The sequence below is a fragment of the Danio aesculapii genome, chromosome 17 (genome assembly GCF_903798145.1).
Source record: "Danio aesculapii chromosome 17, fDanAes4.1, whole genome shotgun sequence".
Classification (NCBI taxonomy): domain Eukaryota; kingdom Metazoa; phylum Chordata; class Actinopteri; order Cypriniformes; family Danionidae; genus Danio; species Danio aesculapii.
In genome coordinates this window covers 30,533,883-30,559,939 of record NC_079451.1, presented here as the reverse complement: position 1 = coordinate 30,559,939, position 26,057 = coordinate 30,533,883, and the positions used below count along the sequence as shown (strand labels likewise).

Genomic DNA, 26,057 nt, shown 5'->3' with positions numbered 1-26,057 from the left:
TAAGTAAAATAGATACAGAGCTAAAAGTACAGATTTAAAGCTACTTAATAAAGGACAATTCCTGAGAAGATTTACTTAATTACAGTAATTTGAGTATTTGTAATTGGTTACTTTACACCACTGCTTTCACCACAGCGAGGACATGCAGATTCCCTATGCAGAACATCCACTGAGCGTTTCTGGAAAGAAAGAAAGAAAACAATCAACCAAAACAATGATGGAACTTGCGTTTATTGAACGGCATCATTGATAATTTGTAATAATTTGTAATTTTATAACTCAGAAAGGTTGTACCTTAGTATAAGTTAGTCAATCATGATTCATGAAACACATTCATGCAAATTCTCTCAAAGCAACACACTCAAGAGAGAAGACCAACCAGGAGGACACGTCTTTCCTCAAAACTTGTTGGTATTTAGAGCAGAGAGAGGGTGTTCTGGGTTCTCCACAGATGGAACATTCTGGAACATATTTTCCTGGTATTTCATCCAAACGACAGCATGCAATGGTTCTGAAGTGGGCATGGTCTAAATGAAGCTCTCTCTCTTTAAGATCACTCACAGATAACACTGGCTACTGTTCACTAAAGACATTTTTCTCTTCTGGTGACTTGACAATCTTCATAGACGTTCAGTTGTCATCCACGCACAGGACAGAAAAAAACACCAATGACTAGAGCGGGCATGAAGACACACTCCGATAGCACCTTAGTCATTATTTTCCACATCAGCTTAGTAGCCTTTGAACACATGCTCTAGACACTCAGGAATATCAGTACGGCATAAAAATAGCATCCCGGAGTACATTTACAAACCCCACACATGCTCTTTTAACACACATTATTGATTTCTGCTGCTTTTCTCCTTGGTGTACCTGATTTTTGAGGAGCTTTTGTGTTCTCTTCAACCTTCGTTCAGCTTCCTCAAACATTCTTTGAACTCTAAATGTTGCATACAGATCAGAGTGGTGCATTTTTAGCCTGACACTGAGGAAAATGCAACGAAGTTACTCCTATTTTCACCCAATAATCTTTTTTGTAGCCTTTGTTGTTTTTTGGAACAAAAATATATATATTTTTTTTTAAGTACTGCTTACATTATCTACAGTTTTGCAAAAGACAATAAACAGAAGCAGACAAGCATTTATGAATGCAAGCCACTGGTCTGGGGTCTGGTAACAAATACATTTACCAGACAGGTCAAGGGTGACCCAATCAGGAAGAGAATCAAAGATGGGGGGCGGGACAAAGATGATAATATGATTGATGTTAAACTGTAGCAGCAACATTAGTTATCTTTAGGGTATGTTTACAGAACAATGAGGTACTAAAAGCAGTTTTTTATTATTATTATTTGACATGGATCCATACTCGAGCACAAACCTAAACCTGTAATAATAAAATCACATTCATTAACTGTATTTTTTTAAATACTTGAACTTTGAAACCCAAAATTCAGCATTTTCAGGAACCCAAACAATGTTTTAGTGTGAGTTCATGGGCAAAACAATTACTTTGGATTTTGAACAGCAGATTCAAATGTTATCACTCGATTGAATGGCCATTATCAGTGGTTATCAGCTGATAGATATGGGCCAGTGGGGTCCTTCTGTGCCAACTGGTACGCTCAGAAGGCTGTTATCATCCATCCACATGGTTAATCAGCTATAGATCACATACGGCTGCGGCCAGAAGTTAATGAGAATGATTTATATCATTTATTAAATTTCCCATTAATTGTATTTTATTAACGTCTACCCCTAACCCAACGCCAACCCACCCGTCAGTTATGTAAAAACAGATCTGGATCTGGAGTCTTCTCTATTAGTACAGCCGATTAATCATGTGGATGGATGATAACAGCCTTCTGAGCCTACCAGTAGGCACAGAAGGCCCCTACTGGCCAATATCTATAAGCTGATAACCACTGATACTGCACATTCAATCGAGTGATAACATTCAAAGTAGGTGTTTTGAAAAAAAAAAACTGCTAAAACGACTAGATTATGCATGCCAGGCCAGTAGATGGTGACATCACCAGTAAAGAAACACCACAAACCTGTGCATATATGGTTCAGTAGCCGTCATTATTTTGGTTATTCCAGGTACACAAAAGCCTATAGACTGTTATATGTAATATGCATGATGTCACCATTTTTACAAATTCAAAACATTCAAATTTTTACAAACCATTTCTGTGCTTTACACAGAGATGATCCCATTTCACACGCATCTATGAAAACTACTAAAAAAGTTGTATTATGCATGCCAGGTCAGAAGATGGCGATGTAATTTTGTAAACAATCCGTAATCCTCACAGTCCTGTAATCCGTCAGAATTGTTTTAGTTGTCAAGTAGTCACACATGCTTATAAATTGAGCATATACTGTAATATACATGCGCATAATGTCACCATTTTACACAAAACTCCATTTAGGAGTAGGGTAGGGTAGGGTACATGGAGATCAGAACTTAGGCTTTGTAACCCATTCTCAACAGTTTGTATTTTTAGCCACTTAATTTTAAGTTCTCATGTAAATCATCAACCAAAAACGCTTAAAATTAGTTGTTTTTAAGTTTAGTTTTAATGTTTTTAGTTGACAGTGTTGTGTAAACATACCCTTAGTTCTGTGTAGAAATCAAATTGAGGTTTTTATACCAGAATTGACCCTTCGCTAAGCCACGCCCGAAAACCGCCACACACCAATCGTGGCTTAACAAACGTAGCTATGCGCAGGAGGTCTGTCAAGCTTTCGAGCGAGGGAAACAAGCTAAAGCATTACGCATATGCATTGTACAAATCTGATACCCGGTATCCTAAAAGTTTGGATGGGAAGGTGGAATTTTTTTCCCTTTCCAAAGCTCTGTGAGGGGCGCTAAAAGAGCGGAGTTAAGTTGGTTTTGTTTCCGATATTTCTGACACATTCAGAGATAGACGGCAATAACTCACATATCTCTTACCCTAAACAGATCTAAACTGTGTTTCCTACAGCAATACAAAGCAGGTTATGTTTCCCAGCTGACTTTTTCTTTTTTTGCTCGATATGAGCTCTGCTCTGTTTACACCGTAATAGCTGTAAGAGCGAGTACAATCCAGTCATATTTTCATCTGCTTCAAGTTACGAATGTTTGAAACTACATATCAACAGAACAAAACCGAGATGTGATCACAAACTAAGCACTTGCGATCACCCACAGCTGTTTTTCAGTAATTTATAACCCTCATGCCCATGTCAGAGCTACAATTCACCGATGTTTTCGTCCATCTTTTAGAGATTTAGTCATTGGTGACGACGTTATAGCAGGTTGGTGTCTGCTTTTATATTAAGCGTCTGATTAATTTTTGCTGGTCGGGAAAATCTATTTGTTCTCTTCTGCTAATTATACTTTGATTTGCATTTCAATTTATTTATTTTTTCCACTTAACTGCAAATTAGAATAAAAACGGTATAAAAAGCACACAAACATACTGACAGTTCTTGGTACTGTACATTGTTTTGGGTCAATAATGCTAATATTGGCACAAATCCATCAATTTTCCCTTTCTGGCTGCTCTTTCTATGAATGAATTATGTAGAAGCACTGTCCATGCATGTTTCCTCATCGGTTAGTAACGCTATATTTCATTGCACAACAATTAATCTATTAGGCTTTTTGGCTAAAAGAAAGAGAAATCGCAGTTTAATTAGTTATTATTAGGGTATTTTTAAATTTCAGCTGCTGTGCATGAACTAAGCTGTTGAATGGTCAGTGTATGAGGTGGCTGGGCTAACCTAGCTTCAATTTTTATTAAATTATTTTCTAATCGGTTGCGTATTATGTCGAGAATATACCCCTTTAATGCATACTGCAGTCCTTTTTTGTCTGGCTTTCTCGGATATCTCACCTGTTTGCCAAAAATGACTAATTATATCCCTGGGAATGTCTTACACCGGTGTAATAGAAAGCTTGACAGGCGTAACAACAGTAACTAAGGGGGGGGGGAGCTTAGCGAAGGGTCAATTAGGAATCATATCACATTTTTCAGCATTTTTGAACAGAACTACCTAATACAGGTCAGCACACTGCATTAACTGATATAAAAGTCTCACTTATACACAAATGAACTGAATAATAATTTTGTATTTATTTAGGATTTGTAGATTCTGATTCTGATGTTGGTTTTCCCTGTTTCAAAAGTGATATTTCATTTAAATAATTGGCATGTACTTCAATGTATTTTAAAGCTTTAAAGCTGCGGTGGACCCAATTTTTACTTGTACGGTATGATCGGCTTTATTATTGAACATGATAGTAGTGTTTGCGCTGTGGACATGAGAGCCTGTGGAAGCTTTGTTGTGATGGCAGCAATAATTTCCTTCGCAGGTTTAAGGCATATGAGGTGTGCTTATCTGTCCAAGACACCTCATTAATGACAACTCTCCCACACACACACTCGCTGTGTGTAAATGTCAGAGGTTTTCCTCAGCAGAGGTATTTAAGTAGCTGCTGCAGTCACTTGGCAGAATAGCAAACGTGTAGTTCATATTGTTTGGTTGCGTGTCTGATAATTCAGAGAGTGATTGTGGTGTTGATGCTGAGGATGAAGATAATCTAGAGCAATGGAGTCCTTCTTCACACACTGTAATTATCTTGTTTTTGTTTTCGACTCCACTGGATCTTTCTTTGCTTTCGTTGAGGTCGATGGGTGGGATTTGCTCTTTCTGGGGGTGGTGGAGTCCTGAGGTTTGGATTTAGACAGGGATGGGACAGGAGGTCTGGGCTGCTGGGGCTGTCGTTGCGTTTCATTGGCTGCAAGCTGTCGTCGAATGCGCTGAGGCGAGGGGCTGTCGGTGCGGGAGGTGCCGTAGCTTCGAGGGGAAGTGCTGATGCTTCTGGTGGCATTAGAAGCTGAGGTACGAGTAATGGTACGTGTGGCCGTCCGGCTACCTTGTGTGTGGGAGGGACCTGAAGATGGAGGACGGGGTGGAAGTGTTTTAGATGGGCGGAGCTGAGGTTTAGGCGGCTGCTGATGAATATTTGTGTGCAGACTTGCAGATTTCTGAATCTTGGGATTGATAGAACTGTTGGTTCTGTTGGAGAGAGAGAAATAAAGAGTCATATCATTCAGAGGTATTATAATACAGTCATTATCTCTATTTAAGTTGAGGGTGTACAATTTCACATGTCATATTAAAGCCCAATGTATACTTTTTACATGTAAGCTTAGCTATCACACAGTTTGCTATCATAAATCTTTCAAAATATACTATATTTGATGTGCTTGCAAACAGTGTTGGGGTAAGAAAATATTGAGTTACTCTCTAAAAAAGTAACTAGTTGCGTTACTTAGTGAAATTTATTTATAAACTAATTTAGAGAGGATCACGCACTTATTTAATCAGATAAAAAAACCCACTGAGATCAAGATCTCATTTACAAGGGTGACCTGGCCAAGAGGTCCGCAACACATGACTTATGAAAAAAATAAATAAATAAATAATAATAATAATAATTATTATTATTATTATTATAATAAATAGAAAATTAATATAGTATAAAATACAGTTCAGTTGTTCAGCTTTACCACATTTCAATATATTAAAAACACATACATTGAGAAATGGACTGTTGTTGTTGCGAAACGATGTCATTGGGATGGGCTCAGACATTTTTAGTTCAAAATTTTGTTCAAAATTTTTATGAATACCATAAAATATTCTGCTCCACCCACCTGTATTGAATAAAAGACACAGATCTCTGGGTTTGGGGTTGAGTTGTGCCCCCTAACAGGTCGTAAGAGCCCCTGATAGGTGTGATTGGCCGAGGGATTCTACTCTTAATTTTTCCATCCGCTCCTCTAGCGGAGTCATCAGATTGGTGGGCTTCATCCTCAGATGCAGTGGTGGAGAGTGTCGGAGAGTGTGAGGAGGCGGAGCGAGAGCGCATCATGTGTGTTTGTTTACGCTCCAGAACCAGACGGGCCAACTGTTGGTGTCTGCTTTTGCGAGTTCGCTGCAACTGCTCTTGACTCGTCTGCGATGACTTGTCTGAGCCTGTTTCATCCTCTGACATGAGCACAGGAATACGGCTCCGCCTCTGAGGGAGTGGCTTTCTATCCGGTGACTCCGCCTCCGGTGGAGACATTTCCTTTTCATCCTCTATTTCAGCATCTCTGTTTTGTTCAGGGGACACAGATGGACTCTCTTCTTGCTCCTGTTCTTTTTCTTGTGTGACACCATCTTGTTCGTCATCCAATTTGGTTTCTATTGAGACCTTTTCTTTAATAGCTATAGACACTGGCTGCTCAGCTAAATACACAGTCTTTTCTTCCTCCTGCCTTTCATTCTCAGCTTCACTTTCTTCCTTTTTCTTCTCATCCCCTTCCCTTTCTACCTTAGTCCCTTCACTATTCCTCTCTTTTTCCACTAGTTGCCCTGCCCGATCCTCTTTCTCTTCCCCCATTTCCTCACGCTCAACAGATATCGGCTCATCAAATCCAAATGGACGGTGTCTGGCTGTCATGACATTAAGATGTGACGTCTCAGCGATGTGGATGAAAGTGCGCTCCACTTTAGTGAACGGTGGCGAGGATGAACCGCTGGTGATCACAGCCGCAGTTGTCATGACGATAGGCCTGGGTTCTGATTTAATGACGGAGGAAAGAGTGCCAGGTTCAGATTCATCCGGCACAGGTCGCTCTCCCTGGGGTGTCAAAGCAGCGAGCGTTCCCTGCCCATCTCCAGGTGAAACTTGTCCGTTCCCAGCAGACACAAGCACCAGTGTACGTGAGCCCTCTTCCTGGTCATGGTCCCGATGTGCAGGGGCGAGTAGTGTAGAAGCTGCCCCCTCTGGGCTTCCCTCACTACTGCGTGGACTTCCATCACTTCCTGAACCTCCAGTCTTCACACCCTCCTCTCTCAGATCATCAAACATCAAAACACCAGACACAAAGTCCACTCGCTTCATACGCGTCTGAGAGGAAGAAGGCGAAGGTTCAGCAACTGCGATCTCCTGTAACAATGCAAGAAAAAAAGAGGACTCAGTGGAGTCATGTTGGAAAAAGTTGTGTGTCATTGAAAGGATCAGTTCACTTCTTTATTAATGATTTCCAGATAATTTACTCTCCCCTTGTCATATGACATATTAATTTCTTTCTTCATTCAAAACACGTTTTTGAGGAAAATATGCAGTTTTTCTCCATATCAGTGATTCCCAAAGTTGGAGTTTGGGGAAAATGATGAGGGAGGTCGCTTGGTGAATTCTAAATGTCAAATAAATGTTATTAAACTATTAGAATAACCATATTTTATCCTTAACCAACAGAAGGTATAAAATAGCAGTTAATAGTTACATAAAAAAACAACAACACGCAATTGAAAAGCCATCAGCCTTTAAATGATTTTTTTTTTCATAGGATTGGTGTGTTTACATTAGATTAACAACACAGCACTAGCGTCAGCTGCAGCACATTGATTTTATAGCATAAGGTTAAACTTTCTGACACCTTTATGGCAATCAAATACATTTCAAATAAATACAGGCCACAACTGAACATTGGGAATGATCTCTGAGTGACGGTCTGCAAAATTCAACCAAGAATAGACTTGCGCTGAAAACATTGTGTCCACCAGTATCTTTAGGTGAGGTTAATATTAAATAAAAGAAATTACTAAATGACTATAAAAATGATATGGTTGTTAGACTATTGCATTTTATGTTGTCAATATGCTCGTGTTTATATAGGCCTATTGTGCGTGCAACATTTGTATATTTATAACCACTTCTGAGGAGTTCGGGGGTCGTGAGTCACCGGCATTGTTATTTAGAGGGTCGTGGGCTGAAAAGTTTGGGAACCCCTGCTCCATATAGTAGACCACATGACTAAATCATTTCATTAGGTAAGACTCTTATTACTCGGCTGGAAACATGTAGATATCTCTGAAGCTGCATTGAAAATGCAATTTGTAAGTTCACACCACTGACCAACATAGAAGTCCATAATAATGGAAAAAACCTGCATGCTTTCCTCAAAAACCTTAATTTCTTTTAGATAGAATAAACAGATGAGCGATTATAGGGAAATTTTCATTGTGGTAGTAAAACAATTCTTATTAAAGCACCTAGAAACTTCCAAAGCTCTTGCTGGCAGCTAGCTGTGCAACTCTTACATGGTCACCCACTGAAGCCAAGCAGTCAATACCTGAATGGGAGACCACATGGGATAGCTAGATTGCTGCCGGAATTGGTGTTAGTGAGGCCAGCAGGGGGTGCTCAACCTGTGGTCTGTGTGGGTCCTAACACCTCAGAATATTAACAGGGACTCTATACTGCTCAGTGAGCACCTTCTTTCGGATGAGATGTTAAACTGAGGTCGTGACTCTCTGTGGTCGTTAAAAATCCCAGGATGTCCTTCGAAAAAAGTAGGGGTTTAACCCCAGAATCCTGGCCAAATTTGCCCACTGGGCTCTGTCCATCATGGCCTCCTTAACATCCCTATCTCATAATTGGCTTCATCACTCTGTCTCCACTCCACCACTTAGCTGGTGTGCGGTCTAGCGCAATATGGCTGCCATCGTGTCATTCAGGTGGATGCTGCACACTGATGGTGGATGAGGAGATTTCCCCAAAAAATGTGTAAAGTGCTTTGAGTGTCCAGAAAAGTGCTATATACATATAAGGAATTATTATTATTAATAATAAATACAAAATAGTATAATTTTAAAAATAATTTAACACATACACATCAACACAACATTCTGTATGTCTAATGTCTCCAAAAGTAATCTTTTTAAATCACTCAACCTGTCCACTTGATCATAATCCACCTCATTTCCTTCAAGCCATTTCTCCTTCAGTTGGACCAGCACATTCACACTTGTATTTTTCCCCAGAGCATTTAAACAGACTTTGATAACACGCTGCTAATAAACTCACTCTAAATCAAACGTCTCAGAAAACTACAGATTGTTACCCAATTTTTCATTTCCATTCATTCATATTCAACCAAGTATCTGCTTTTCTCATACCAAACAACCTCAATAAACAGAAAAACCCTTTTTAAGGCTGCCCAACAGGACTTCTCAAACATGAAATAAACAACGTGGACCACGCTGTGAGACGACACACCACTTAAGTCATTTTTCAGATTATTTACTTGTGATTTGGTTGTATACAAGCTTTGCAGGATTGTCTTTTTAGAATGACATACATGTTTAAAAAGGCACAAAAGTCCATTTTACAGTGTAGATTTCTCTCTCTAAATGTTTTTAACGATTTAGCCCATTTGTGATTTCAAGTGTAAACTCAAAGACAGTGCTCAGCCAACAGTATGTACAGCAATGGACACACACAGAGCGAATGGGACAGAGGAATGTGTTAGTACAGCAGCATATTCAGCTATCTGTCCAAAGAGTTATGATATTACAAAAGCCTAAAACACATGCTTGTATATATTACAAGTCTACTATACAGTCCCTATTTAATTTATTGCACAAGCTAGCTGTTTTGTGAAAGACTCGAAGACTGTCGAGGGCTGACCCTGATTCACTTCAATGGGCAGGTCTGGGATCAGCTTATGAATAACATTTATTAGCAATACAAATTTCAGCATATGGTAAAAATTTAGACTCAGAAAAGGTTAAAATTGATCGATAACAATACTGATCTGTGAGAAGCCATTTACACGGTTTTAGGCTTTTCTGAATATACTGTATTATTAAATAGATAAAAGAATACAATTTGATGCTTTTCTATACAAATGCTAAACGCTGTTATAAGCTGCTCAGAGCTCAAGGGTCGTCTCTGTGGAGTTAAGACAAGCTCGGGTTTGACCCAGTTAGAGACAGAGAATGCGAGAGGTTATGAATGTTGAATGGCATGAAACAGGACTGCGATGATAAGCCATTTGGCTTGAATGAATGATGACTTTAGCATGGTACTACATGGAACATCATTGATATTCAAAAGTATTGGACAAAATTATTTCCAGTCTTTCAGTTAATCAGAGAAGACATTTCTCATGATCTATACATGTTGTTATTCCACCTTGTGAACAGTTTTGACATTTTTACCAGCGGAGAAACAATACATTTCCTGGTCAATAATTATGGGCCTTGTGAAGATTACTACCTTTCAAAAGTTTGGGATATTTTTTTGCATTTTTTTTTTTTTAGATTTTTAGAAAGTAATGAATCCTTTTTTTCAGGGAGGATTCATTAAGTTGAAAAGTTTCATTTGTTACGTTATAAACTTCTTCAATTTCAAATAAATGGGTTTTTTCTTATTTCTATTCATCAAACAAAAAGTCTAAACAAAATAAATCATCAGTTCCTACAAAAATACTAAACACTGTTTTCAACACTGAAGAAATGTTTCTTGAGCACCAAATCAACATATTAAAATGATTTCTCGAGAACCATGTGACACTGAAGACTGAAGTGATTCAGCTTTGCCATCACAGAAAACATTTTAGCATATATTAAAATATAAAAGTTATATTAAATTTGAATAATACTTCATGAGTTAAAGTGTATTTTGATCAAATAAATTCAGTCTTGGAGCATATTCCTTCCATATTTTACTTCTAAAACATTATAAAATTTCACAGAGCCAAACTTTTGAATGGTAGTGTATGTGATACTGCCGCCGTTATTTAAACATCTTTGGAACACACACAAAAAATGCATTTGCTTACTACTATTATCCTGCATAACCAACAAAAACCCAGATTCCCAGTTCTTTCATCTCTATACACATATATGTCATTCAGTCTGTGCTTATCTTCTCCATTAGGAAGACATTTGGATCAGCTGTCTCACACAGACAAAACACTTCTGCACATACACATTACAGTACACCGGTGATCCCAGATAAACAGTGGTTGGTGTAAATTGCATTGAAACACCCAAAGCACCACATATGCCAAGAACCAACTGCTATGAACACAGAGTTGAAATATGAAATGAAGGTATTTTGTATTTGTATCTGTATTTTCGAATGTATTGCAGTTGGCCCAACGAGGCAAATCATAGTTTAAGAAGAATAAATTCTCCAGGTATGCATTGATTTCCAGCATAGAGCTTTTTTAAAGCATGAATTTCAAGTGAAACATTAAACCACTAACAAACAATCAATCAATCTTTTTGTTTTCCTCCCAAAAGATCCATGTATATCTCAGCTGAACTGATTTCAAAGTGTTAATGCTACTTTGTTTTAAAGTGAATATCTAACATTGTGTCTTTGCCAGGCAAAACTAACATATCTATCCAAAAATAAAAATCATATACCAAACCACAAAGAAATTGACTATGATTTAAACTAAATTTATAAATAAAATGCTAACGTTCTAAGCATAAGATGTCAACAACAGTACAGTTATGTGAAGCAGATTTTTGAACCAGAAATAAAAATGAAGCAGCCAACAAGTCTAATACGCTGTGTGCCTGGTTACGACACAATGTGCAAACTAATTTCAATGACACCAATGCTGCGTTTCTGCATTCAAAAGCTTATGTACTGATTTATGTGACTGCTATGACTTCAAACGCTGAAGTAGCATGTCAAGTCGATGGACAGGAACAAAAATGGCACATTCATTTGCTGAATGATAGATTATAGTCAAGTTCAAATATCTGCATATGTTCATCGAACCACTAATGCATGTGTGACAAAACCAAAGAAAGAGGCTCAGTCTTCCTTTTACACACCTATTGCCTTGAGCTCTATTGCACTTCAATATATTTAACAGATGTCTTCCAGAACTTTGTTCTTTTTCTACTCACTGTAAGTCAAATATCATGACATGTAGGATCCCAATTTTATGTCTTGCTTGCCCTCAGATAAAACAGCTTAAGTTCAAACAGATCTTAATTTCACTTTGTCTAAAAACAGTATGCATATGTTTCTGTAATCATCTTTATATATATTTTTATAGCTAATACGGAAGACAAATGTGAAATCACAATTAATCTAAAGGATCCAGCTGAAACAGCCGTATTCGTTAAAAAGAAATGTACGTCCACATAGTTTTAGCCAGGGGCACAACATTTATAGGGACAGTCCACCCAAAAACGTGTTCATTTTCTGACCACCAGATCATATAAGACATTTAAGATTACATTTTGTTTTCCAGTAATACAATAAAGGGGTCATAGAGTGAAAAACTAAAATTCCCTTGCTGTTTTGACATGTAATAGGTCATATTACTAAAAAACATTCTGTTAGATTCAGAACTCAACACTTTGTGGTTCCTCTAACATTTGTTTATATTGAAGGCAGTCTAACAAAACCACAAGTTCTGAAACATTCTACTCTATGATGTAATAGGGTGGATAAGCTCCGCCTCCAAAGAAGATTGAAGTTTACTTCTACCTTGCTGCTTGTTTATCCCTGTTTAATATGCAAAACTGTCAGCCAATCACAGCAGTGAGCTTTTACTTCTGTATCTACAATCAGCTCCGCCCATTCAAACAGAGCATTCTGATGATCAGGGTCAAAAAGAGTACAGAAAATAGTCGATTACTTCTAAATTATGATGCATTTTGATGTACAAATCTTGATTATATTATAAGTGGACCACAGCAAACAGTATAAAATAAAAAACCTGAGGTGGTCTTGGTGATTCTTAAAATGCAAATCGAAGTTTCTGTGAGGAAAAAAGAAATACAGGCAAAACAAACATATCTTGTATAAATTGAGGCGCAAGTTAACAGCAAACTGTCATTTTTGGGTGAACTATCCCTTTAAACATAGACCTAATACTCTGTTCACTATTTTACTTTTCCAAAGGGAAAAATACTCTCTTTGAAATGACAGAGGATCAATCAACTTGATCATTTTTTCAACTCTTGTTAGATTGTATATGCCTTTTCTCGGCTAAGAGAGACATCTATAAGAATGTATATAAAGAGATTCGCATTCTGTCATGCTTGCTTAAGAAAGCCATTCATCCCACCTGGAGGTGCATGTTGTGGAGTTTGACAGGTTCTATATGTGCTGAGATCATATTGATGCGAACAGACTGTGCAAAAAATAGCATAGCAAGCACTGACTGTCCTTCTGATGTCCTCTGTGAACACAGAGCAGGAGGACACACCATTTTACCCATCTGCTTTTGGCCAACATTCATTGCAATTCAATGACATTCAACCCTGAAAACCTAATTACACTATCCAGCCTGCATTACATCCGTCTTTTCACACAGAATATGACAGCGTTCATGAGGATCAAAGCAACAGTAAAACACAATTATAATGATATTCCCATCACTTTAGTCAATGTGTCTGTCCCAACAGACACCAGCAGCTCTACATGAAATATCCTCCAAAGAGATAAAAATGTGTTTTTGTATTTCTAGTTTCTTTTTTTACAAAAAAAAAAAAACTGTAGTGTACAATGTCTCTATGAGTAAATACATCTTACAGCATTGTACAGAATTGCTTTGTTTAGGAGAAAACTAATTTCTCTTTCTGTCTCAAGTGCTTAAAGGGATAGTTCACTCAAAAATGACAATAAGGTCATGATTTTTCTCCAAACTATTACTTTCATTACTCTGTGAAAGATAAAAGAAGATATTTTGAAGAATGGTTTAGTCAAAGTTAACACAGTCTAAAACAACTTTGACTTTAAGGGGAAAAAAACAAACTTTTTTCAAAATATCTTTCTTTGTTTTCCACGAAATTCATACAAATTGAAGCATCATGAAATTGAGCAAATTATGACAAAATAGACATTTTTGAGTGAATTATCCTTTTAAATTCAAATTTCCAATAACAAATTCCAGTTTAGAATTCAGTTTAACTTCTCATATTTCCCAGGGTTATTATAGATTACTAAAATAAATCATAGAACTGAAATATTTTGATTCATAAAATAAAAGTTTACTAAAGAATATATAATATAATATAATATAATATAATATAATATAATATAATATAATATAATATAATATAATATAATATAATATTGCTAGACACCAAGGAAATGTATCTCATTTTCATTTAGTTTAACTTAATACTTTAAGTTCATACTTAATAAGTTTAATACTTAAATATATTAAAATAATTCAAACAAAAATTAAATGTTCCAACAATCCAACTCAATGATACTAAAATAACTTTAAGCAAATATTGCTTACACACACACGTACACACACTCACACTCCACTTATCTCACAATCACAGACCAAGTTTATTGCCCAAGCGTCTGTATTGAATTTTGTTCATCCATGGGCACAAAAGTGGGCACGCGCGCTCTCCTTCTATTAAAATGCCATCGCACATGCGCGTCAGTGTACATTGATGGTGGGCGAATCATGTCTTGTTCATAAGTTTTGCCAGCACTTGCTGAATGTGTAGGCGTGGTAGGTTTAGTACAGAATGCCGGGCTCTGGGGTTGCCTGGCAACAGGGCATGTCTGCGATGGGCATGGCGGTGGGCGGGGCTGCTTTCAGCTGAGCGACTGCGCTGAATGGCCGCTCCCCCAAGGGCGGGGTCATGGGGGAAGGGCTCTGTGTCCATGGTAGTGGAGGAAAACACATACGACGCCAGTCTTCTCAAATGGGCGGGCCTCGGGAATGAGTGATGTGGGTGTGGCCTGTCCTCCTCCAACTGAAAAAGACCAATAAGAGCGGAGGAAAAGAGGAATCAGGCTGAGAAAAAACTAAATCGCGATGTATTTAAAAAAAGCGTGTTTTTTTACTAAGACTGTGTGTGATGCACACACAAAAACACACCAATAAAAACAGGAGGTAAACGATACAGTATATCAAATGGCTGGTGCAAACACATAGATGTGCTGTGACTGTTTTAGAGGACAAGACCAACCCACATCTGTCTGAGTACTAAAGACAGGCTTGATAAAGCTTACGTTTAATTGGGTGAATGTATGATCTACATGTTGTGAAGGAGCCAACGTGTACACACAGACCCTTGAATGAGCAAAAAGCAAATTAAGCTTGGCTGTGAATTGTTGAGCTTGACACACACACACACATACACAAACATAGAACCCTAAAACATGCAATTCAGCAATATATACACAAGATTACTCAATGTACTGTAAATCAATGGTGCATACAATCCCTCACATACAAAAACATATAGGTCACACTTTATTTTGATGGTTCATTTGTTGAATTTAAGTGACATTGCATCTACACATGCCAACTAATTCTCATTATATTATAAGTAGACTGTTAGGTTGGGGTTAGGGTTAGTGTAAGTTGACATGTACTTGCAAAGTTTCTTATAGTCAGTTAAATGTCTGTTGAAGGAGCAGTATCAGCAGATATTAAGCAGACAGTCTACTAATACTCAAATGGACCATCAAAATAAAGTGTTACCAACATATGCTAATACAAGTTGACAGAAACTTATGAGTATTACTTGTACTGATGTACAAATATTCAGCAGCATGGAGTAAATACTAGTATATCATGATACCTCTGGCTTAAGCACAACCTATATACACAGATATTACAAAAGCTATTGACTAAATGAATGTTAATATATGACCTGCAATTCAAATCTGAGTTGAGATAGATGTTAATGTCACAGAAGCTGCACATGCTTTTGTTCTACTCGACTATGTCACCTTTACCTGTCTAAGTTTTCAGCAGCCATCACTTCAGTTTTCAGTGTCGCATGATCATTTATTAATCAAGCCAATATGCTGATTTTATACTCAATAAATATTTATTACTATCAATAATGAAAAAAGTAGTCTACATAATTTTTGTTGAAGTAGTAATATATTGTTTAACAATTCTTCTTCGACGGATATTTCAAAATAGCAAAAATCTTTTGGGGAAGAAATCTTACTGACTCCAAACATCTGAACAGTAGTGTATTAATATTAAACTTGATTAAAGTATTCCAGACCTATTCCATTTAATAATGTTAACTCAAAAGAAAATATCATCTATGTTTTTATTCACATAGATGGAACAAGCCCACAAAAACAATAATTCAGTCATTAACACATAAGAACTGAACAACAATTCAATCTATGCCAGTTTACAGACATAGATCAGACGATGCTGGTACTTAAAAGCCTTGTGCTAAAAAGCTTTTAAAGTCAATATGAAATCAGAAAACCAAATGTAAATATTTTTCCAAATGAATCCTCATGATTTTAACGTTTGGATATCTTATCTTAAGCAGACATGTCACATTACAGAACTAGAATGAACTAAACTAAAACACACATTGACTTTATTAAGAAGCTACTCACAGAACACTGCAGTGTGACAAAGTGAGACAATATAATTCAAACTGAACTTAAAGGGATAGTTCACCCAAAGCAATGAAAATTATCACTATTTTACTCTCCCTCATGTGGTTATAAACCTTTAATAGTTTCATTCTTCTGATGAAGAACAAAAAGAAGATATTTCAAAAAACCTGTAACCATTGACATCCATAGTAGGAAAAATAAATACTGTGGAAGCCAATGGTTTCCAGCTTTCTTCAAAATATCTACTTTTGTGTTCCAGGGTTTCACCAAGACATTTAAGACATTTTAAGACCATTATGAAGGAAATGTTTGCCTTATACAGGGCTAAATGCTAAGGATTTTTTTGAATATGCAAGTTGTAAAAAAATTTTCACTTGCCCTATCAAAAAATGATTATAATTTAATACTTTTAATAATACAATAATAATAATTTAATAATAAAAATATAGGTCAGGTCAGTATCCTCAGCAGTAAATACATGCAGAACTTTTAAACAAATGTTATTGTAAGAAAAGTAATTAAAGCATTGTGGTAAATAGTTAACAATTAAATATTTAAATAAAAAATTATAGAGGCCAGATTTAGTAGTTATACATGAACAAAGGAAAATTGAGACATTTTGAAAAAGATTTAAGACCTACAACACAATATTTCAGTAGATTTAAGACATTTTAAGGCCTTAAATGTAGTTTTTGAGATTTAAGACATTTTAAGACGTTTTAAGACCCTGCACACACCCTGGTATTTAACAGAAGAAACAGTCATTTAGTTTGATGCATTAAGAAAAATATTTAAAAATAAACAAAGCATTTGTCAACATAAACATTGGATTGAATTACTACTGTAATTTTATTTTAATAACTTGAGTAAATATAAAATTAAACAATGCCTTAAGAAAATATAATGATCAGATTGGGACTCAAATTCAGCAATAATTTACGTTTTTTTCTCTTTCGAAGATTTAACAAAATGCTTTGGATTAGAAGGTTTGGAATTAATATCAGGTTTTTTGTATGCGTGAGTAAATGTCTAAAGAGTTAAACCATTTTTTTTTGTAGTTTTGGGTAAACAATCCCTTTAAGCTTTCATGATCATGTTATCATGGAGCCAAATATCCTCAAACATTGAAAGAGTTCAGGATGAGCCATATAAACACACATGCTCACACACATACACATTCAGGTTTGTCTTACCGGTCCATCAGGTCCAAACGGCTCCGACTCTCTTCTTCTCGGGCAGGAACGGGGCAGCGTGTGACAGGATGAATGACCAGGACTCGGCCCCGCTCCCTCCTCCTCTGCTACAATCATCATCCCTCGCTGCGTTTTGGGTCGAACCACAGCTTCAGCTCCTCCATGCACTCTCCTTCTCCTCTCCTCGTGGTCCTCGAGGGGCCGTAATTCCTCAGGTTCCTCATCTGTGGTGCCTGAGGTTGTTGGTTCTGCCCCGGGGAGGAAGTCCTTCAGCTCAGTTTCTTTATCGATCATCACCCACTCCCTGCTGTCGAAGTCCTCTTCCTCTGCCAGAGGGACTGAGCGGATGAAGGCATTGCTGTGGGCCTCCTGGTCGCCGTCTGCAGAGACATCATGACGGCCGCCGGCCAGCCTTTCTCCCTGTCCAGCCTCTAAGGACAGCATCTGAGCAGGCTGAGAAGAGTAGACATGCCTGGATGGAGAGCCCAGCATGTCCAGACGAGAGCTGATAAAAAACATGCACAAAATATATATTATTATTTATATGTACAGTACTGTGCAAAAGTCCTAAGCACTGAAGCAGCTTTGTTGGCCTAAGACTTTTGCACAATAAATAATCAATTCGTCTTTTTTTTAAAAAACAAACAGAAAATAGATGAAATATGTACTAAATAAACAACAACAGCACAACATTTCCTCTTTAAGCAAAAGTCTATGTTTAATGTGGCTTCCCTTGGCACTGTTTTGTTGTATTTGTCCTGACATTTTCTGAAACAATGTGCTGTGTAACGGCAGGCTTCTTTTAGCACCTTCCAGAGTTCTTCTTTAGGTTTAGAGTGTCATATCTTTCTTTTTTTGTCCAGGTGATCTCATACAGCCTCTATAATATTTAGATCTGGACTCTGTTGAGGCCATTTCATGACTGTCTGTGTTTCAGCAGCTGTTTTCTTTCTCTAAATAGGATTTCACTGCAATTAGTGGATTGTTATCTTACTGAAAATGAAATTTATTACCACTGAAGTCCTTTCCAGAAGGAATGGCATAATGAATTAAAACTTATCTGCACTTTTCTACATTCACTATTCCATCAATTCAGACAATATTGCTAACATAAAAAAAACACTGGTAAAATGCAGCTTAAACCAGGACATCTTAAACGTCTTAATTGTTTTTCATGCGTCTTAAACAATTAAACCAAAATAGTTCAAATTCTAATCTAACCTAACTCCATTCCTAACAAACAGAATACATCAACTGAATGATAATTTATTCACCCTGTATAAATCGCAAAAAAAAAACTGACCAAAAATGTACACTTACGACTGGTTATATGGTAACGGAACACATATATCTATTATACCATTAGTAAAATAACAAATTTAATGTTGGCCTAAAACTTTTGCACAGTACTTCATATATAAACATATAGATTTCAAACTATATATTATTCATACTTTTTTTCCAGCAGTGATGCATTACATTGTGTCAACTGTTCAGAGTTGAATTCAAAGTGACAGCAAAGTCATTTATAATTTTACAAAAGATTTCTATTTCAAATAACAGGGTCCCTAATCTTAGTCGTGTGTACAAATCCTTGACTTTTCCATGGCTTTCACAGACTAAAAAGCTAAATTTCCATGTCTTATAATGAAGAGAAAAACAGAGCGTTGCTGTGCTTTGCGTAATATTACAATTCTTCAAGCTTGAATACATATATTTTTTTGTGAATTCAATAGCCACTATGAGCACAACAATGGGTAATTTACCTCTGTGTTTGAAAAGAAATTAAATGAAATTAAAAGAAACAAAAGAATGCTGTTCAACTCCCAGTCTTTGAAGTGGTCAATTTGTAGCCACAGCTCTTGAAATTTACATTTTACTGGCATGTTTGCCTTTGTTAACAAGTATAGCCTGGTGATTTCATTTGACTTAAGTGACTGCCAGTTGATGACCGGGAAAGGAATAAAATGAAAAATAGCCTAACTAACAGGCAAAATGTGCAAAACAGTGTGCTAAAAAATGATGTTTTAGACATTACACTTCGCTAAATGAGAACTAACATTTAAAAAGTGACAAACAAAAGTCCCTGATATTCTTTGATTTACATATTGAAAAAAATTTAGAAATCCCTTACTTTTAAAAATCTATGATATTCCAGAAATTCCACGATCTGTGGGAGCTCTGAAATAAGTTTGTCTTTTGAATTTGAACTTTCTACTTATTAAAAGAATCCTGAGGAAAAAAATAGGGGTTCGATGGTATAATGGTCTCCACAAAAAGCAGAACAAGCTGTTTTCAACAAACATCAAGAATTCAATATGCTTCTTAATGACTTTAAATGATCGTGTGAAACTGAAGTCTGCAGCAAAGACTGAAAAATACTGTATTTACCATCAAAATGTACATTTTGCATATATTAAATAAGAAAACAATTCTTCTATTTAACAATATTACTGTTTTACTGTATTTTCAAAAAGGTGCAGCACTGTTGAGCATAAAATCATAATAAAAATGTTAATATTAATTTTTCCAATAACATGTTTGTCCACAAACTGCAGCTCAAAGTGCGTAAATTACAATTACAGTAAAATATCAATAGTTTTATCGTATTTGTGATTCAGCAATATTTCTGATTAAGTCAGATACAGTACTGTAATCTCAAATGTGTTCAAAATTTGTTGTTTGGAACAATTAGCTGAAATGCAAATGATTATAAATCATTATAACAATTAGTTTAGAAACTGTTAAAAACAATCAAAGTTTATTCCATTTAAAATCCTAATATCTATTTCTAGTAATCCCGATCTGATTATTATAATCATATAAATGTCAAAACAAAAACTTTACATGCTTTCTTCCTTTAAAAAAAGCCACTATTGAGTATTTTCCTCACTAACAAGACACATGCAGTCGAGTGACCTTTAAAAATGCTAAATGTCAGCCAGAGGAACAGAGTGATCCATTTTAAAGCTCTCGCTCTCCTCACCGTTTATCTGCACCATCTCCTCTATCCTCTGCACCAGACAGACGCTCTGATTCAGGGCTGTTGACTCTCCGGTACCTTGGAGGACGAGCCTGAGCATCACCTTCCCCACCCCTGGCTGGAGAAACAGACCTCCCTCCTCCAGCAGGCTCCTCTCCGTCCTCTGTTGCTACTTGCGTCTAGGAAAAAAAACAGAATTAAAAACTAAAAAGTAGGTATTTCATTCCCAGAATACACATTTCATGATAAATCTCACCCCCTTTTCATCCAAGATGTTTATATATTTGTTTCTTAAGTCATTAAAGAAATTGAGTGGACTTCTATAGTACTCAATGCATTGAACTTTCAAATTTCAGTTTCAGTGCAGCAACAAAGACTCTATGATCCATGCTAAGAAAGCTAAACTTTTTAACTGACTCAGTCTGTTTAAAGCACAAGAAAGGATCATTTTAAACAATAAACAGACAGAATGACATACTCATTGGTGTTATTCCACATGCAACAACTTATGAGGAGTCTTTCTTCTCCACACTGGGTCAGTAATCCTGTATACTGTATGTCACACTTGACCTTTTAGTACAAATGTGTCAAACTCAATTCCTGGAGGGCCGCAGCTGTGCACAGTTTATTTCCAACCCTAATAAACACACCTGGTCAGACTAATTAAGTCCTTGACCGTTTATCAATATGCGTTTTTCAGCAAACTTGCATCTTTGTGTTCTCGTGTAACGTCATCATTAACCGCCAAAGTTCAGTTCTAAGACTCAAGACCGCAAGAACAGAGGACGCATGAAAGTTCCAGAATGTTTTCTTGGCATCGAGGACGAACCAATGCAAACATGAGCACCGATCAGTTTGAGGTCCCAGAAGTCATTGCGACCCAAGAAAGGATGTGTGAAGCACAGCATTTTATATAGATTTATTATTAAAGTTCCCTAAATGAGACAGTGAAAGTAAACACTAACATGAAAATCTTAAGGGTGTTTATTTGCTGAAATTTGTATTGAAATCTATTTTATTTGTATTTTGCAAAGTAAATTTGTAAGGGTTTTGTGCATGTTATATACAGTTGAAGTCAGAATTATTACCCCCCGTTTATATTTTTTCCCTCAATTTCTGTTTAGCGGAGAGAAGATTTTTTTCAACACATTTCTAAACATAATAGTTTTAATAACTCATCTCTAAAAACTGATTTATTTTACCTTTGCCATGATGACAGTAAATAATATTTGACTAGATATTTTTCAAGACGCTTCTATACAGCTTAAACAGACATTTAAAGGCTTAACTAGGTTAATAAGGTTAACTAGGCAGGTTAGGGTAATTAGGCAAGTTATTGTGTAACAATGGTTTGTTCTGTAGACTATCGAAAAAAATATAGCTTAAAGGGGCTAATAATTTTCCTTAAAATGTTTTTTAAATTAAAAACTGCTTTTATTCTAGCCGAAATAAAACAAATAAGACTTTCTCCAGAAGAAAAAATATTATCAGACATACTGTGAAAATTTCCTCGCTCTGTTAAACATTATTTGGGAAATATTTTTAAAAATCAAAAAATAAATAAATAAATCAAAGGGGGGCTAATAATTCTGACTTCAACTGTACATTGAAAAGAAAAAAAACAATAAATCGTTGTATCAATGCTGTAATGTTAAAATAATTTTCTTTTTCAAAAACACGTGAAGGTCATGTGACCATCAGGTAGAACCAGGGAAGAACGCAGCATCTCATTTCTCAAAGGATGCGTTCTCTGTTCTCACGGTCTTCTGAGTTTGTTCTTCCGAGGTGACCTGGGAAGACCAGTCTTCACAAGAACGCAAGTCCGTTCTCTGCATTCTTGGAATTGAGAAACAGCCCTTCAGCGGCTGTGTTGAAGCAGGGTTGGAACTAAACTGTGCAAGGCAGCAGTTTGACACCCCTGTTTTAGTGGGATTACATAAATACATGCATTTTTTTAGCTGCGCACCTCAGAGCTTTAGGGGTTAAAAAGTATAGATTTTAATATTTTGTACTTTTTTTTTAAAGAAAATAACGTTTTTGCTAGGAAAAGCCCTAATAGTGTCATTTAAGGCTGCAATTTCCAAGATCAAAACCACTGAGCACTATAGATTTCACTGCATGGAGAAAAATGCTGAAATTTTTCATTAAAAATTTAATTTCTTAATTTTTTTTTTTGACTGATGAATGAAAGAAATGATTTTAACTGACAAGAGATTGAGTAAAAAAAAAAAAATAATAATTCAGGAAATACATATTTTGAAAGTGAAATTGTTCTTTAATTGACATAAAATTCCTCCCCAGATCCTATTAAATTATTTGACATTGAACACTGACAATAGTACCTTACTAATGCTGATCCTGAGTTGGTTTCGATTGAAATCAGTTTCATCCCATGGTTCACCTGCAGGTGCGGCTGGAGCCGGTTCACTAGGCCTGCTGGGTATTAAAGCAGGTGGAGCATTCTCTTGATCACTCAGGTGTTCATCTTGCAGAACATCATCAGTGTTTTCCCTCGGTAGTTCACCGGGTACCAGAGTCACATTTACCACCCTGAGAGAGACAATTCAGGGCCATTTTAGAGGACAAAACAGTCAATCCAGTTTCATTTTAGAATTCCACTCAAGTGTAATATTCTTGTAAAAGTGTGTGTGCCTAAACGTACCCCACAATGGCAGCAGTTTGCCTTGTGTTTTGCTGTGGTGGTGTGTGTGTGCTGGTAGGGAGTGCCGTATCTGTTCCAGATTTTTCCCAGTCATAAGGCTCGTTTTCTGTTATCACCCTGTCTTTCATGCTGTTCTCAAATACTGACATCAGCAACTAGATCAGAGGTAAGAGAAAAGAGAGGAAAATTATTTTTTTATTTAAAACAGCTAGAACAAATAATGAAAGCATCATAAACTTAGTATATATTTATTTTCCTTCAGCTTAGTCCCTTACTTATCAGGGGTCACCACAGCGGAATGAACCGCCAACTATTCCAGCATATGTTTTATGCAGTGGATGCCCTTCCAGTCACAATCCAGTACTGGGAAATACACATCTCACATTTACTCACACTCACACACTGTGGCCAATTTAGTTAATCCAATTCAACCCAATACTGTGGGAGAAACCGGAGCACACAGAGGAAACCCACGCAAACACAGAGAATATGCAAACTCCATACAGAAATGCCAACTAGCTCAGCTGGCAATCGAACCAGCGACCTTCTTGCTAACCAGTTATGTGCCGCCTAACTTAGTATACATATAGTATATTTATATGAACAGTATGTTAATTTAAATGCATAATTTAACATGTGTACATAGCAATTCAAAATGTTGACCTTTTTTTGAATGTCCAATTTATGTTAATCAAGGCAGCAATTATTTAATAACAATTAATTACATTTTTAAAATAGCTGAAAACATTTTAAAACATAATGGTGTCAATATTGCAACTTAAAATGTTCGTTCGTTCATTTATTCCTTCATTCGTTCTTGTGTTTGTGGCAAAGCTGAAATTTCAACAGCCATTACTTCACTTTTCAGTGTCACACAATTGTTCAAATATCATTGTAATATTCTGATTTAGTGCACAAAAAACATTTCTGATTATCCAAGATCAAAAATATATATATATATTTGCCTGCTTTTTGTGGAAACCATGATGCATTTTGCAGGATTATTTGATAAAAAAAAACAGCATTTACTTTAAAATCATTTGTAAAATTACTGCAGTTTTACCTCTGATTACACAACAGTTAATGCATTTCTCAAAACAGTTAGTGCAAACTGCAAAACCTAATTGATAACCTGCAAAAGCATGTCACTTGCTCAAAATGGATAGCTCATTCCTCAAAAGCAAGTATTCATGTCAATGAAAGGGTCAATGTCATCAAGATGAAAAGTCCTGACACCATTGTTTATGAACAATATAGTTAAACGGCTTTGTAATGTTTTATATTATGACAGTTTACTCTGTACATTTTTTTCCAATGCAAAAAAACTTTGGTGACACTTCCTGAAAATGCTCGAGACAGCACTATATACTATTTGCACCGCCATTTGAAAACTACAGTAAAGTTACACATCGATGCATTTAGTAAGGTATCTGAGTACAAGACACTGAATATGTATGTTTCACATTTTTACTACGTATGCTCTTTACAATTCTAATTTACTCACAGCATTGTGCAGAAGAATAAATGCACCCTTATTATAACAAACAAACTTCCTTTGGGTAGAGCTGTGCACAACTGTAAACTATATAGCAGTACATATTGTAACTGAACCTACAACATACATATTTCTGTAAATCATTCATAAAATTGTTCAATTTAGAAGACATTTTCAGGAAAAAAAGATTTAAAATTTGCTTGACAGATTTTGACAACTAGTTCAACATTTTTGTATGTTATGACTCAAGTAATGAAATGAGGACTATTAGTTTTATATGGAATGACTATTCAGTATTCACATGTTTAGTTAATTTTGACTGACATGACATAAGCAAATGATAATGTTATAAAACAGCAGAGAGTTGTATGAAAGCAATTGATGCATGTCCAAAAGCATTTGCAATTTGTTGGAAGGAATGAGAAACTGCTACTATGATGTGCTCAACTGACTAATTGTTTTGAGAAATGCATGAACTGTTGTGCAAATGTAAATAGTGTTGTGAGAAATGCACCAAAGCCACTGAGAAAAACTGTAAACTGTGTACATGATCCAACTGCTTTTCTGACAACATCATGCCATACGCAAAGAAAAACTCATTTATATTGTATTGCATTGTATGTATAGGTTTACCTGATAATCAGGTTTGGTGAAATAATCCAAATCCAGCACGTGATCATAAAAGATATGAAACTCTGCAGGCATGTGTTTCAACAGCATCCTGTGCTCGTAGCGTTCTTTAATCTGTCCCACCTGCTCCTGTTCATCAGACACAGTACATACACTATTAACAACAAAAACACTCTGAAGGCCTTAAATATTTTACACAAAAGCTCTTAGGACTGAGCACAGCAAGGGTTAATTGACTCAATTCAGTCCCATTATGCTCATAGTCACTGGCTGATTGCCTTACCTTATCTTTTATCTTACGCCATGGTAATTGTCCAACGGTAAACTCTACCAGCATATAAAACAACGACCACAAATCATCATGACGACCCATTTCCTGTTAAAAACCAAGAACAGAGTATTTATTTGTCACTGTAGTTCATTATGGCCACCTATTTAGATTTATTAAAGCGGATTCTGATTGGCAAATAGAGTCTATGCAGGTCATTTTTGTGCATGCTAGACTTTAGACTGCACTTACCTTGTTTTTGTGAGCGTTAATGGAAGCGTATCGCACTGTTCCTCTGAACCCAGCCACTGACCTGGGCTAAAGCAGAACATTTAAAAGAGTCTCATAAGGATTACAAGGATTCACATCACTTTCGTTTTATAATTTTTATACTTAGGCTGGGAAAATGCACATAATCAAAACAAAGCAACCATGGGAAGAAAATATAGGGAAGGGTGAAGCGACAGGAATTCTGTATGTTTCAGCTACTTTTGAATGCCTTTTTGACCAGTTTTAGGATTCTTGGCCTGATTAAATCACAATCAATTGTCTCTTTCATATATTCACATGTATTTTATTTTTTAGTTAATGCTACAACAGGGATGTTTTTTTT

General features: G+C 36.3%; 1 protein-coding gene across 1 annotated transcript in view; it reads right to left on the bottom strand.

Annotated features, from left to right (window-relative positions):
• Nucleotides 1-238: 238 nt before the first annotated feature.
• The window catches only part of ttbk1b (tau tubulin kinase 1b), a 39,918-nt gene continuing 14,099 nt past the window's right edge, over nucleotides 239-26,057 (bottom strand). The window contains exons 7-15 of the mRNA XM_056476959.1: nucleotides 25,697-25,762; nucleotides 25,460-25,552; nucleotides 25,180-25,305; nucleotides 23,052-23,206; nucleotides 22,732-22,939; nucleotides 20,393-20,568; nucleotides 17,407-17,911; nucleotides 5,712-6,991; nucleotides 239-5,070 (exon numbers count right to left, since the gene is read on the bottom strand). Of these exons, the coding sequence (XP_056332934.1) occupies nucleotides 4,626-5,070; nucleotides 5,712-6,991; nucleotides 17,407-17,911; nucleotides 20,393-20,568; nucleotides 22,732-22,939; nucleotides 23,052-23,206; nucleotides 25,180-25,305; nucleotides 25,460-25,552; nucleotides 25,697-25,762 (3,054 nt within the window). The 3' untranslated portion in view covers nucleotides 239-4,625. The remainder of the gene's footprint in view (nucleotides 5,071-5,711; nucleotides 6,992-17,406; nucleotides 17,912-20,392; nucleotides 20,569-22,731; nucleotides 22,940-23,051; nucleotides 23,207-25,179; nucleotides 25,306-25,459; nucleotides 25,553-25,696; nucleotides 25,763-26,057) is intronic.